Genomic DNA, 14,097 nt, shown 5'->3' with positions numbered 1-14,097 from the left:
GCCATAGTCTAAATACCTGTGGGTACCAGGTTGGAGAAGGCTGCTCTAACTGATGCTTTCAAATGCAAGGGCTGTTCATTCAACCTTGCATTTAGGTTGGAGAGCACCCGCTGGCCAGCCGGCCCTGCCTGCCTGCCTGCCTGCCTGCCTGCCTGCCTGCCTGCCTGCCTGCCTGCCCGAGAGAGAGAGAGAGAGAGAGAGAGAGAGAGAGAGAGAGAGAGAGAGAGAGAGAGGGGGGGGGTAGAAGAACCTAAGCACAGCTCATTCTCAGAAGCCTGCCTATGATATTTTTTTTGAGCATTGTCTCCAGTTGCTTGCACAGATATGCCACAAAACTAGTTTTTGCATCTTTGTGCTTGGACAACCACCTTCTGCTATGTTCCAAGATGGCAAAAAGAAAACAAAACAAAAGACTGAATACCTACTAAAAGTTAGGGAATGTCATCCTGCAGGTTACAAATTAAAGACAGTTGTCCTGCCTCTGTAGCAGTAAAACAAAAAGAAAGTCTTCAAGTGAAAGAAACATGCAAGTGTAAGGGGGGGAGACAGAGCATGAGAAAGTGGGGACATGGGTAGCACCTAAAAAACCTGGAATACTCATTTTTCTGAAAGGATCCTCTAAATGGGGCTCTTTGCAGTCTTGCTTTCTAAGCAGCCTCCACTGCCACCCATTTCTTCCAATAATAACTTGCCATCTCCTTTACCACTTTATCCCAAACTGATTGATGCAAACTGGCAACTGTACAAAGGGAAGAGAACCTTCTAGGTCAGACCTTCCCGCACAGCACTAAATACCCACAGCTGAGTGCACTAAATTCATTCACTCAGCATTATCAGTGTGGATGGGGTAGGGGCAGGGCGAGCTTCTTTTCAAAGAGAAATCTTGGCACCTATCACAGCTGTAACCTTTGCTTCCCAGGGGGCAAACCACTCAATTTGCACGTAAGTAGAAGGGAGTTATTTCAAATAATGCCAGCCCCAGAATGGAGGACAGGAAGGAAGCACCAACCCAGCAAATCTGCTACAATGACAGGGGAACCATACCTTGTCTAGACCTCAACTGCACAGCTGTCACAAAGATTGAAACCCATGTGAGATTCAGTTTGCCTCATCCTGACAACTTTCACAAATTATCTTTTTATGTTATACACTGACACAGACTGATGTGGAACTTTCATGCTGAATCAAATATACACAAAATATTTTTGCTACCAGGTTCTGGAAAGCCTGTCACCTAATCAGGTTATTCCACTCCTTTTATACTGGGAAGGGGAGGAAGAAGCTATATAGATTTCCCCTCCCACCACCAGGAAATACGTATCTTCAAGATATCAGAGTCACACCTTAAATGTATAAAGTTGAATGATAAATGAATGTCATAGGCTGGTCCCATTTCTGCTGGTTACCAAACTCAAAACAACCCTCTGGAATGCAACTCTTCTGTTGAAACTGAACAGATGCCTGAAAATGTTAACTCTGAATACCCTTCTGCCCAAATTGAAGGAGAATCCTCTGCCCATGTAGAGCTGAAATTTCCCCTCCAAAGCCCACTTCAGTAAAGCTTCTGACACCTTCCCTGCTGCTAGAAGACAAGACCTTGTGAGACCATCTAACTGGGCAGCTGGTTCCTCCTCTTTTCACCTCTTGTGGGTCAAGGACAGGGTCTCACAACTGCTCCCCCTCCCCTCCCAAAAACCTTCCTCCCCTTCCAAAAGGCCGATTCGCACTCCCAGCCTGAGAAGCTTTACTAGGCAACCTTGAAATTTCCAAGTCCTTGCCCCCGCCAACCCCACTATTCCACCTCCTCTTCAGAATCAGAAAAATTTATCAGATGAGCAACAGGCCCACTCTCTACAATCGACATTATCTGAGTTTTCAATGCAAAGGTACACACAGGCCTGGTCTGTGCAATTGTGCAAAACAAAGAAGCCATGGCCCTGTTGCAAGCCAGTCACACGCCACTCAATTTGCCATAATATCCAAACCCAGCAAGGTGTGTTGTGACGGGTCCGTGGACAGTTGTAAAGCTTTCCTCCATCAAGCACCTGATTAGGCTGGATGACATGGCAACCTGTGCACTGTGAGAGTAATTAGGCAAACTGCACAACAAGTGTGGGGGAGGAAAAGCTTCTTCCCTTCAACACACGATTGTGTACTCCCATTAAGCATTAACAATGGTTCTTTTAGCAGATTGAGGACATGGATGCCAGTAACAAAGAACCAAATAGAATGGCTCAGCATCAAAAGTTGGCTAATTCACTACAGCCTCAGAAGCTGCCACATTAGCAACTGAAGGCAGTCAGAGAAACAACATATTCATGACTAGTTGCCAGAAAATTGTGGGGGGAGATGCTGAGGAAATGAAAGAGCAATGCAGAAGGAATATAAATATCCAAGGAGTTATGCCATTTGGTGCAAGTAGAATATTTACTTTAGTAGCAGTCAGAAACAATTGTTAACACAAGATAACCCCAAATTAATGAAACTGGAATAATCCCTCTCCAGAGATGTGTGCAATTAAGCTTATAGGAAAAAAAACAATCGGATCTTGAAATACTCTAGTAAGCAGGGGAATGAGTTCACTATAATATTAATCTGTTGAGTGGAGAGGACAGATAGCTGTGAAACTTAGTTTACCTTATTTATCTGTGCATATAACAGAAAAAATCTCCCTGATAAAAAGTTGAATGGCAGGAGTTCAGGGAGGACAAGGTAGCAGATAGTCCAGGGTTCACTGAAAGCAGTGAAGAGAAGTTGTACCAAATTTTCAAAACAAAACAGAAACATATGTCTAAGTTTGGCACAGTACCTGGAGAATACCCTCTTTAAAGTAGTGAACACAAAGCTTGAGGAAATAAGCTAGAAATCATTACATAGAAGAAACGCTAAACTATGTACATTAGAACAATATTAAAGGTTTCACGGTTTCAGAAAAACCTATAGCATGAACAAAGGGTTAACGAGAAATAGCCTTGCTAGGAGGGGAGGGTAGAGGGGGCAGAGATGCTCCTTGTTCGTTTGTTTTTCTTTTTCTTAAAGATGTGCTGGAGACAGTGGGTGAACAGACTAAAATTAAATTTAGTGAAAGAAAAGCAGGTACACAACATGGTTTGGGTACGTCCTTCAATATTATGAAATGGTAAAAGAGTAGATAGCTGCCAGTGGAACCCACCTCAATAACTGTATAAAGACTGGAAAACAGAACAAGAGGAATGAGGGAAGAGGACCATGTGGCTGGGCCCTGCACCACACGTCAAGGGAAGAGCAACATATTAGCTGGGGGAGGGAGATCCAGGTAGGAAGGGAACCTGCACTGTCAGTTTTGCTATTAGAGACAGAAACATGTCATATACTCTAGCTGACCAGGGGGTGGGGGGTCAAATCCTAAGTACTGAAGTTTTAAAAATCACATAAAACGGTTTGCCAATACTAAAGAATGTACCAATTGTGTTACCTAGATCTGTTCATCCAACAGAACAGAAAAAGAAACTCCAGGCTGACCACCAGGAAAGCAAGACTGTAAAAGCAGAACACATACATCATGATAAGCCACCTTCAAAATAAGTCAAATTGCTCAATAACCCATGTAACTCCTGACAGTTAGAGAGAAGCTGATCGCACATAAAAACAACAAGAGACATGACAGAGGGGTGCAAATATCCTCCACTTAGGAGCAAGAAACCAAATGCACTGCTACAAGATGGGGAACGCTTGGCTCAACGATGATGCAAAGGAGAAGGATCTTGGGATCCTTATAGATCACAAGCCACAATGTGATGCAGCTGTTAAAAGGGCAAACATTATTTTGGGCTGCATTAACAGAAGCATCACTTCCAAACCACATGAAAAACTAATTCCACTATACTCAGCGCTCATCAGACCTTACCCGGAGCACCACATCAATTCTGGACACGCAAGTTTTACAAAGATGCAGAAAAGCTAGAAAGGGTACAAAGGAGGGCAAAGGGATGATTCGGGGACTGGAGTCAAAGCCCTTTCAGCCTCAGGAAGAGAAGACTGAGGGGAGATATCATAGCACTCTCTAAGTACCTGAAAGGCTGTCCCCAAGAGCAAGGACAAGATCTCTTCTTATTCATTCCAGAGCGCAGGACACAAAATAAAGGCCTTAAGTTAAAAGAAACCAGAGTTAGACTAGACACCAGAAAGAATTTCCTCAAGGTCAGAGCAGTAGGGCAATGGAAGCTATTACTCGGGAAAACTGTGAGCTCTCCCTTGCTGGACATTCAAAACACATTTGGACAGTCATCTAAATGGGATGCTGTAACTTAGTGTCCTGCAATAGCAGGGGCCGAACCCAACAGCTTTCTGGCCCCTCTACTCTTCTATGATTCCATAACACTATGCAGGATCCCTCTTAATACTAGAACCCAAAGGGCTCATCTCATGAAACTTACAGGTGGGAGATTCAGGGCAGATAGCAGGAAGGACTTCTTCACACAGTACATAGGAAAACTGTGGAATTACACTCCACAAGGTTTAGTTACAGCCACCAATTTGGATGGTTTTTAAAGCAAACTGGACACATTCTTGTGCCTCACAAAAATGAAACCTAAGCACACCGATGCAGGGAAAACACAGATTGAATAAACAGATAATTGCATTTTTAGATAGGATTTTAAAAGATCCATTAGCACTAGTTGCATATGCGCTGCATATGCCAGTGTAACTGAAGCACCACTTTTTGAAGAATTAAGTACAGCCTAAAATCCATGATCCCTTCCAAAACAGATCCCAATGGACAATATTACACTGATTGGCAAAATGGGATGCTCCAGTTCATTATTCCAATCATGGTTGAGACTCTGTGTATCATATTTAAACAGAGGCTTATACACATGAACTACAGGCCAATGTGGGGATTCCATTCCAATCAAAACTTGCAATAAAGCAGCAGGACTATACCTAGAGTCTACCGAATGTTTGCTTGTATCGCCATGCAGCTGCAGATTTATATTTGGCATGTAAAGTGGAAAATGGCAAAAAAATATATCATCAGGAGCAGCAAGCTGATCCAAAGTTAAGAGCAGTCTATCCACCTAAGTCTACCCAACATACATTTTCTTATCAATCCCTAAACCTGCATTTACCCACAAAGTTAATGTTGCATGTAAAAACACATCAAACTGCAATTGATGTGAAAATAGATGCTGTAGCTTCTCTAGCTGTCACAACCGAAAGGAGCACATGGTATGATATGAGCCCAATGCAATGCATTTGGCAAGAGGATCCAGAAATGACGATTCCAAAACTGATCAGGAAGAGGAATCTAATCTAAATGGAAAATAAAATCTACTGTCAGTCCAAAAAAAAAAAAAAAAAAAAGGCCTGATGGTATAATGAAAGACCAGGGAGGCCAAATCCACCTTCTTTGATCAAAGGTTGCTTCTTTTCTAATGGTGGAGTGGAACCCCATGAAAATTTCCAGAACAAACCATCACCATCATTTCTCAACCTTTTTCCTTCCAAAGAACTCCAGAATTGCTTACATAATTCTCCTCCTCCTCTCAATCTTATCCTCACAACAACAACCTTGTGACGTAGGTTGGGCTAAGAACCTGTGACTGACCCAAAGTCTCCCAGTGAGTTCCATGGATGAGTAGAAAGTAGAACCCAGATCACCTGAGTCCCAGCCCTACACTCTTAACCCCACTGGCTTTCTGCAAATACCTGCCAGGTATAAATAAAGGACTACCACATACAACAAACAATTCAAGGTACTACATTCATTTTCAATGTAGTTGTAGTCCTCATGACTATATGGGGCCTCCTTATTGGAGGATGATTGCCTATGTCTCCCAGTCACATGGGAAGGAGGTGCTGTTACATCATGTCCTGCCTGGGGGTCTTCCAGGTAAAACCAGCTGGCCACCATGCGAACAGAATGCTGGCCTGATCCAGCAGGACCTGCCTTTTCAAATTTAATACAATATAACCCATTTTCATACTTTAAGAACAGCAAAAAACATTTTTAGGAGGTTAGGAATGAGAGACAGACTTTCCCAGGTGCCATTTCATTATTACTGGAGGAGTGAACACAACGGATGGCAGAGGCTGGAGGCAACACCGGCAAGGTCAAGATGAGCGGCCCGGCTTTTGCGGCCCTTGCCTGGCAACTCTGCAGGTGTGCCGAGAAGCTGCTGACAAATCACGCCACTGGGTCAGTATGTCACAACAAGCCACCCGCAGCCCGAGGAGGAGTCCTAGGACCGTAGGGCACTTCGTGCACGGCTAACGAACCACACGGAATCTCCCCTCCCGAGCACAGGCAAGGCGCAAACGAGGCTCATAACCCACCACTGTGGACTGCGCAGGGCTAACTCGACCCATGTGCTGCCTCCCCCCAACACGTAATTCACAAAAGCGCCCCAGTGAGCGCCCACCTTCCCCTCAAGCATGCAGCGAGCAAGTGCCTGACGAAGGAAGACAAGGGATGCGCCCACAGCAGAGCCCACTGATCCGCTGCTGATCTGTTCCCGGCTGGGAGCTGGTGGGACTCCTCCAGCCATGTGGTTCTGTGGGAATCAGCTGCTAAGTAGCCAAGCCGCAGCCGATCGCACTAGCATACAGGGGTCAGAGCACTCCTGCAGATGAAATGCTGCATGTATCGTAATTTCAGGCAAGTAATTTCAGGACGATGTACAACCTGCTGCGGACTGGCGTTTATTCGATATACTTATCCACATACATGTAATGCAAAAGAAAACTCAGAGACATTATTAGCCAAGAAAAGGCAGCAAAAGAAAAAAAATACCAATTCGTAATGAAGAAATCTCGGAAGCTTACTAGAGAACTATAAGGATATGGCTAATGTCTGCTTGCATTTTGAAAAGTTCTGTATATCATTTTAACAGGGCAGCCCTATGTATCTGAGTTCAGAAGATGCAACTGAGTCTAGGATAGTGACCTATGTCTCTAGAAAACTTAAGACAAACATAAACTAGTAAAAATCCAAAAAAGGAAAGGTTTTCAATTAGTGAGCTGCCAGAAAATAGCAGTAAGAAATAAGCATTACCAGTAGCAAAATATTTTTAAATTAAATCAGTATATCCAATGAAACTTTAAAATTTAAATCCTCTGACATGTTCCCCTGTCAATGTAGCTATTTCCTCCCCAGGAAAGCAGTGAAGATGTGTATTTACATGCTGGGGAGCACATTCCACAGGATTGATTTTGGGGGAGACTGAAACTATGGGTTTAAAAAAGGTACCCAGTGGGAAACAGGTAAATACACTTCCCCAAATGCTAATATATCCACCATTGCCACCTCTGCCTTGTCTGGGCCCAACTTCAGCCTTAGATTAGGCAAATTCATGGAGGATGGTGCTATTAATGGCTACTAGTCATGATGGCTATAGATTATCACCAGTATCAGAGGCAATATGCCCCTCAACAACAGTTGTGGGAGAACAGGAGGAGGAGGACAAGGAGGAGGGTACTGCTTGTGGACTTCTCATGGGCATGGTTGGCTAAGCAGCCTGGGCACAGCATGCCAGACGGATCCAGCAGGGCTCTCCTAACTTCACAAAGGTGCTAAAGGGCAACTCATTTGATTCTGCTTAGGCAATCAGCCAAGCTATGCACTATAAAGCAAAGAACTTATCCAGGACCATCATTTATTTTGATTTCTTGCCCATCTTCTTCCTTGAGGTCAGAGATCAATGGCACATCCATGTGAACAAGCTGGCAGTGACTCAACAACAGCAAAGTGTGTGCTTTGTAAGCAAATGGCTGAGATTCCAGAGTGAAACTCGCTGCTGCCAGTCACAGGCTGGACAGCAAACGATGTAACTTCATATAAGGCTGTTTTCTGGGTCTTTAAAGTCATACTGCCAATAGCAAGCTACGTACCTAGAAGGCCCTACACAAGAACATGCACACAGCCCATATTTATAATATAATGTTTTGAAATGTCACAGCTACCTTGTATGCACATAGATTTGTTCACAACTGGGATCACTCACGCACACCCTCTCATGCAAGCATTCGTATTTTCTTCCACCAAAGCCACCCAGGTAAGTTCTAGGCAACCGGAAGGAAGATAGTCAGTGTTCTCATTTCTCCTCCTCCACCACCACCACCACCACCACCACCATCTTACATTACATGTCTATACCGCCTATAACTGAGGCTCTCTGGGTGATTCACAACATTTAAGTAATCCATCCAGATTTCAACCAGGCCAGACCCTACTGAACATCCAAGATTAATCATGATCAGGCACTTCAAGCTATGTTGGCACCTGAAGTCCATGTGAGAAATGCCCTCATCCCAGCCAACCCCTACAGAAAGTGTAAAATGAGTGACAGCCCCTGAGACAGACAAATTGAAATGAGATTGAGATCTCATGGATATAAACCATGAAGGAATTGTAACAGAGCAAATTTAAAAGCATCTTATTTTGGCTCATGGGCAGGAGGCAACCCAACCCTTGTTATTAATAGTTCAAGGTTACATTATTGCAATTTTTACAATGTGTTATAAGTTGTTAGGTTCACTGGAGTCCAAATTGATTCACCATGCTTGAAAATTGGCAGTGAATTGCAAACCTCTTAATGTCTGATAATTGCATGTTATGCTTAATAACTGCTGTGAACATCGACAGCCGAAGATACTAATTCATACCCAAAACATAGACACGTCTAATTGGAAGCCCATTGACTTTAGTAGGCTTTCTTTCTGAACTAGTGGGTTTAAAAACAAGAATGCCAATGTGAGCAATGCTTTTCCCAGCACAAGCAAACTGAAAAAAGAAAGGCCCTGACATCACAAAATATTTTCCAACAACACAAACTCCTGCTCAACGATCCAGTGCATCTGCAACATCTTTTAAAAGTTCTCCAAAATGGGGTAGTTATTTAATGACACATAAACAGAGCAAAACTCCGTGTTTGCAGTAGTATTTTACCCAAGTAAAGATACCTTTTATCTCAGCAGGACTAGCACATCCCTAAGCCTAATACACTATCATTTTCTGCAGTATGGAAGATCCCCCTAGCCCTCTGTCTTCATTAAAGTCCCAGCTCTCCACAGAACAGTGATATGCTGATATGACAATTGTGCGCATCACCAGCAGCAGCATCCTAGAGAGTATTTGCAGATTCAGTGATTCAAAAAGTCCTACAACTCCCAGGATTCCTCAGCCAGCCATGCTGGTAGGGGAATGCTGGGAGCTGTGGGGCTTCTATTCTGCCCCAGCAGGTATAGAACAGTACCTTTAAACTGTCCACTGGTCCAGTATGACATAATGAACATACATCAAGGACGTGAACAATCCTAAAAACTACAGCTGGTAAATTTCCCCATGGATCCACTCTGTTAGTTTGCCTAACTCATCTTCACATTACTTTTTGAGAACTCACAGACAAACATGCCTGTCAGAATGATCACAACAAAATCATTCGTTTATTTACAAAGGAAGCCTATGTTCAGCAGGAAAGAACTGGAAGATGTGCACATTTTAACCTTAACTTTCCATTTTCCAAAACTAAACAATCCTAAGAATTTTTACGGACAATGTAAAAGTGTGTATGACAAAATAACCTCCCCAGACTCACTAAAGCACTCAAGGAAATTAGGCCAATTTACATGCAGCCCCACATCCGGTTAAAAGTTTCTTCATCACCAACCTCACATTGCCCCCTATAATGGGAGCATCCAGAATGTTAATTCTGTACAGATCCTGACATGAAGATAAATAACTAATAAGGTAACTTTAATATGACTAAATGACTATGAGGGGAAGGGCCTTTTTGGAGGTGGCTCTAGAATCAGCCACTCTCTCCACTCTTTCTGGTGCCAGGAAAAAAACTTTTATTTGCCCCATATTTTAATAGTTAGCATAACTTTTAAAGGACTTCTAATCACATTAACTATTTGGTATCTATTCTGTTCCAATTCTACTATACCCCTGGATTAACTTAAGTTGTGCCTGTTGTCCCCCCAACCCCCAGTTGCTATTTTGATCTATTTCTATATCTGATCTACTGATGTGGTTTTTATTGTATATATTGCCTCTTATGACTTTGTACACTGCCCAGAGAGCCACTTTTGACTAATGGGCAGTGCAGAAATCAAATAAATAAGTAAGAGAACGCATGGTCTGTTGTCAGGGTGGTGAACCGTGGGCTCAGCGGTGCTGAACCAACACCACAACCCATCGCTCAAGGCCAACCACTCTCACCCCAAGCATGGTTTAAGCACGTTGTCTGAACCCAACCGTCACGCGTTCTCAACACCCGGGGGAGTGGGGGGGGGGGAGCCCAGGAAAGCTGCTCCACCGCGAATGGGGGGCAGGGGGGGCGGGAGTGCGGGCCCTGGGGGGAAAGGGGGCCCCCCCCCCCCCAGAGGGGACAGGCAGCGAGCGGCTACCTCGGAAAAGCTCCACTTCCGAGCTGGAGCCAGGAGAGGAGCTTGATCCGAGGAAGCCCTGGGAATGCGAAGAGTGCCGGGGGGGAGCAGAGGCTCGCACTGGGGGTCCCTCCTCCGCACGGTCCCCGAATGGGAGGCATGGGGGGCTGAAGTGCCTCAGACCCCGAGACCCCCCGCGCCCCCATACTCACAGCAACTTGGCCGGCCTCCTCCTCGGGCCCGTCCATGGCCGAAGCGACTCGGGGGCAGCCAGCGGCCTCTCCGCGCGCCCCCCACCCCCCGCGAGCAGCCGCGAGGCGAGGCGCATGCGCCCCGCCGACCCGCTTTTTCCCCTCGTTGTTAGGGACTCGCTCTAAGGGAGAAGGGGCGGGGCGGGGCGAGGGGCCGGCGCGCGGCGCGGCGCGCTACGAAGACGTTAGAAAAGAGGGAGCAAGGCGCGGACGCGCGCCCGCGAGGGCGAAACAGAGCGAGCGAATGAAAGGGCGGGGCGGGGCGCTTGCCCGCTCCAGAGCCAATGAGCGCCGCCGCTGCTCTCGCCGCACGCTCCCATTGGGCGAGCGCCTCGCGAGGGTGGTGCGGGAGCCGTTGGAAGGGAGGGCAGGCCGAGCTCTGCCCGGACCCCCCACCCCTCGCTGGGTCCTCCGGCCCGGACCGGCGCTGTGCTGCGCCCGCAGTGGCCGAGCGCCGCGGCACCCTCGCGCCCATGTTCCCCAGCAGCTTGGGCACGCAGGCGCCCTGAGGACTAGTAACCGTGGCCGCCCGGGCATTGGCTCCGTTCCCTGAGGCTTCCGCACGGGTGGCCATCAGCGAATGCCCTAAGCCCGCCCTTCCTTGCCCCTTCATTGTGTTACCAATTGCAGCACCCCAAAACACCCCAAGGGTAATTGGCCAGAGAAAGGCCCCAAAAGTAGTTGGCCAGAGGAAGGCCACATAGTAAAAACACCACAGTTACACTGTCCCAGCAGGGAGGGGGGATAAAAACAAAATGAACTTTGTGTAGAAGACCTTTTTATTCAAACGTCATTTTAACTGTTAATACTATTTATTTTATTCTTCGGCCAGGGCGACTTATTTTATATTGTCAACTTGTTTTATATTTTATTGTATTATATTTTAATTGATATATTTGTGAGCCGCCCCGAGGCTTCGGTGAATGAGGCGGCATAGAAATTTTCTAAATAAATAACCCACAGCTAACACGCTAGCCTGACCTCGAATACGGTAATCAAAGGGACAGTGGAAACTGGTTGCAGCCGCCATGGAAGTTGTAAATGTGCAGGGAGTAAGAACATGGCAGGCCTGTGTGAATCTCGAGCGGATAAGAAATAGGCATGGGAACTGTCTGGTCCTTGGCAGAAGAAAGGACTCACGGGAGGGGTGCATACATTGCTGTATCGATGCATTAGATGTGTGTTAGGTGACCTAATCGGTTACCTAGGGTATAAAACGCATGTACTGGGGTGCAACTTTTGAGACACTGCTTTGGGCTGAATGTCCCCTTTTGTCTCCCTTTATAGTGCACTAGAATAAAGCTGATTTTGGCTCCAAGTCTCGTCTCAGGCTCTGTTTGGCTCAGGTCTGGGGTCCACCCAGGTTTGCCCCAGCCGTTGACTGGCTCAGTCCAGTCACAGTTTTGGCGCCCAGCATGGGACACCGAGTGAACTAAAGGCGAATTTTGCCTAAAAATTCTTAAGCCTCCTCCCCCAGAGAGCCTCTTTTCGGACGGGTGGACGACCAGCATTAGAGAGCTCTCCCTCAGCATTTGGGCTGCGGCAAATTTGGCCGGAAGCCTCCACCAGCTGTGAGCAGGGCTTGAGGAAAGGGTGGCTGAGAGGGAAACGAGACCGAGAGAGCCAACCTGGACAAGACAAGGAGCTCCCAGGTAAGAAAAAGCCTCTGGTAAAAAGAGTTAACTGCTCGGGGAAGACCCGGTTCAAAAAGAGGAAAAAGAAAAGGGTCTCCGGTTAGAGGCCGGTGCTGCCAAGAGGTCAGCAAGTTGCCCTCCCCTGTCTGACGGCCGGTGACTCCCGAGCTGAGTTGAACACTATGGGAATAGGCGAGTTCGAGTAGAATCGGGGAGCTCCTTGGGCGGAAGGGGGTTGTTTTGGAAACTCTTTTTGGTATATTACCCCGGTCTGAGTCCGGGGGGAGCGGATCCCGCCTTAGCGCGTGAGCACTTTTGACCAGGGATGCCTGGCAGAATTGGTGGAAGGAAGATCAGAGAGGTCTGCTGAAATCCTTCTACAGGTCTTCTGGGGAACGCTCAGCGCCCATCACAGGACAGGGTAAGTCACCCCAAACAAGTACACCCTTGAGTTGCATTCTAGATAACTGGGATCGGTTTAAAGGTGATTGTATTTCAAAGAGGGAATTACAGGAATATTGCAGTTCTCTTTGGCCCCAATGTAAATTGGATGGGGGAGAAAGGTGGCCACCGGAGGGGTCGGTTGATTTCCAAATCATTTTGCAGCTGCAGCTTTTCTTCCGACGAGCCGGCAGGTGGACCGAGCATGCTCATGCGAAAGCGTTTGTAACCTTGAGAGAGAGCCCAGATTTGCTGGAAAAATATGGGCTGATGGCTACTGGGATCCCTGTCCCTAACCACTAACTGCCCCTCCCACACCAGGTGAATATTCTCGGCCAGATCCTTTTGCCCCTGTACTGGACATGGGCATTAAGGCAAATGGGAGGGATGGCATGGGACTTGTCCCCTCTACCCTTCCGAGAGCCAGCGAGGGGGGACCGTGCCAGAATAAAAATGCAGCAGAGCGGGATAAGGGACTGCAGTCGCCAAATCATGGCAGCTGCGAACAGCCGCTGGCTTGTCTTTTGGGAAATGGGAAAAAGTTCGAAAGAGATTCCATCTCAAAGAAAAAGAATCTAAATGTCTACTGTAATTCTATTTGGCCCCAGCATCAATTGGACAGGGGGGCAAAGTGGCCACCTGAAGGGTCTATTGATTTTCAGACTCTTTTCAGAACAGTTTCAACTTTACTATCAGCATACCGGTTAACAGCTTGAACTCCCGCGCAAGCGTTTGTTACACCGACAGTCTGAACTTGCTGGAAGAGTGCAGACTGGTTTCCACTGGGGGAGGACAGAAAAGAAGAAAGAGAGTAGAACTCACTCTCTCCCTTCCAAAAGCCGGCAGCGCAGTGTGGGTATGGGCTTCGGGTGGCGGGGAGCTGTGGGGATTCTGCCCCCATGCCTGGGTACAGTGGCAGCTTTCATGGCCAGGAGGGCATGAATGGGTGGTTGAATCCTAGCCAAATGGCTCCAGTTTGGAATCACCAGCCCTTCAGTCCTTCAAGCTGGCTACCTTTGGGATCCAGAAAAAAAAAAAAAGGAGGGGTTTCTCAAGCTAGCAAGTTGCTCCCTCACTCCGAGAGACGATCAGCTTGCCATGAGGACTCTGTCCAGCGGTGCTTCGATTGGCTGCTCTTGAGAAAGCCATAGACCAGCCAGCCTCATTGCCTGAGGTCTGGGGTGGTCAAAGGTCTTGGGATTTGCTGTTTAAACTCTCAGCGCTGCTATCTGCTTTCCTCTTCCTCTTTGTATGTGTGCTTGTCTGTGCATGTGCTCTTTTAAAATCCCTCCACTTCTTTCTGTTTGTTTTGTTCAGTCCAGTTTCGTTCCCCAAGCACTTGGGTGCCTGTGCACTAAGCATTGTGTACAACTCCCTGAGAATGTTGGCGGGGGGGGGGGGGG

General features: G+C 46.8%; 1 protein-coding gene across 1 annotated transcript in view; it reads right to left on the bottom strand.

The window, feature by feature from the left end:
- Positions 1 to 10,677, bottom strand: part of ALMS1 (ALMS1 centrosome and basal body associated protein) — an 80,819-nt gene extending 70,142 nt beyond the window's left edge. The window contains exon 1 of the mRNA XM_044428987.1: positions 10,581 to 10,677. Within this exon, the coding sequence (XP_044284922.1) occupies positions 10,581 to 10,616 (36 nt within the window). The 5' untranslated portion in view covers positions 10,617 to 10,677. The remainder of the gene's footprint in view (positions 1 to 10,580) is intronic.
- Between the last annotated feature and the right edge of the window lie 3,420 nt (positions 10,678 to 14,097).

Source organism: Varanus komodoensis, unplaced genomic scaffold, assembly GCF_004798865.1.
Source record: "Varanus komodoensis strain SLA01 unplaced genomic scaffold, ASM479886v1 scaffold2, whole genome shotgun sequence".
NCBI classification, from domain to species: domain Eukaryota; kingdom Metazoa; phylum Chordata; class Lepidosauria; order Squamata; family Varanidae; genus Varanus; species Varanus komodoensis.
Note: the sequence above shows the minus strand (reverse complement) of the source record. Positions and strands in the feature narration are given on the sequence as shown.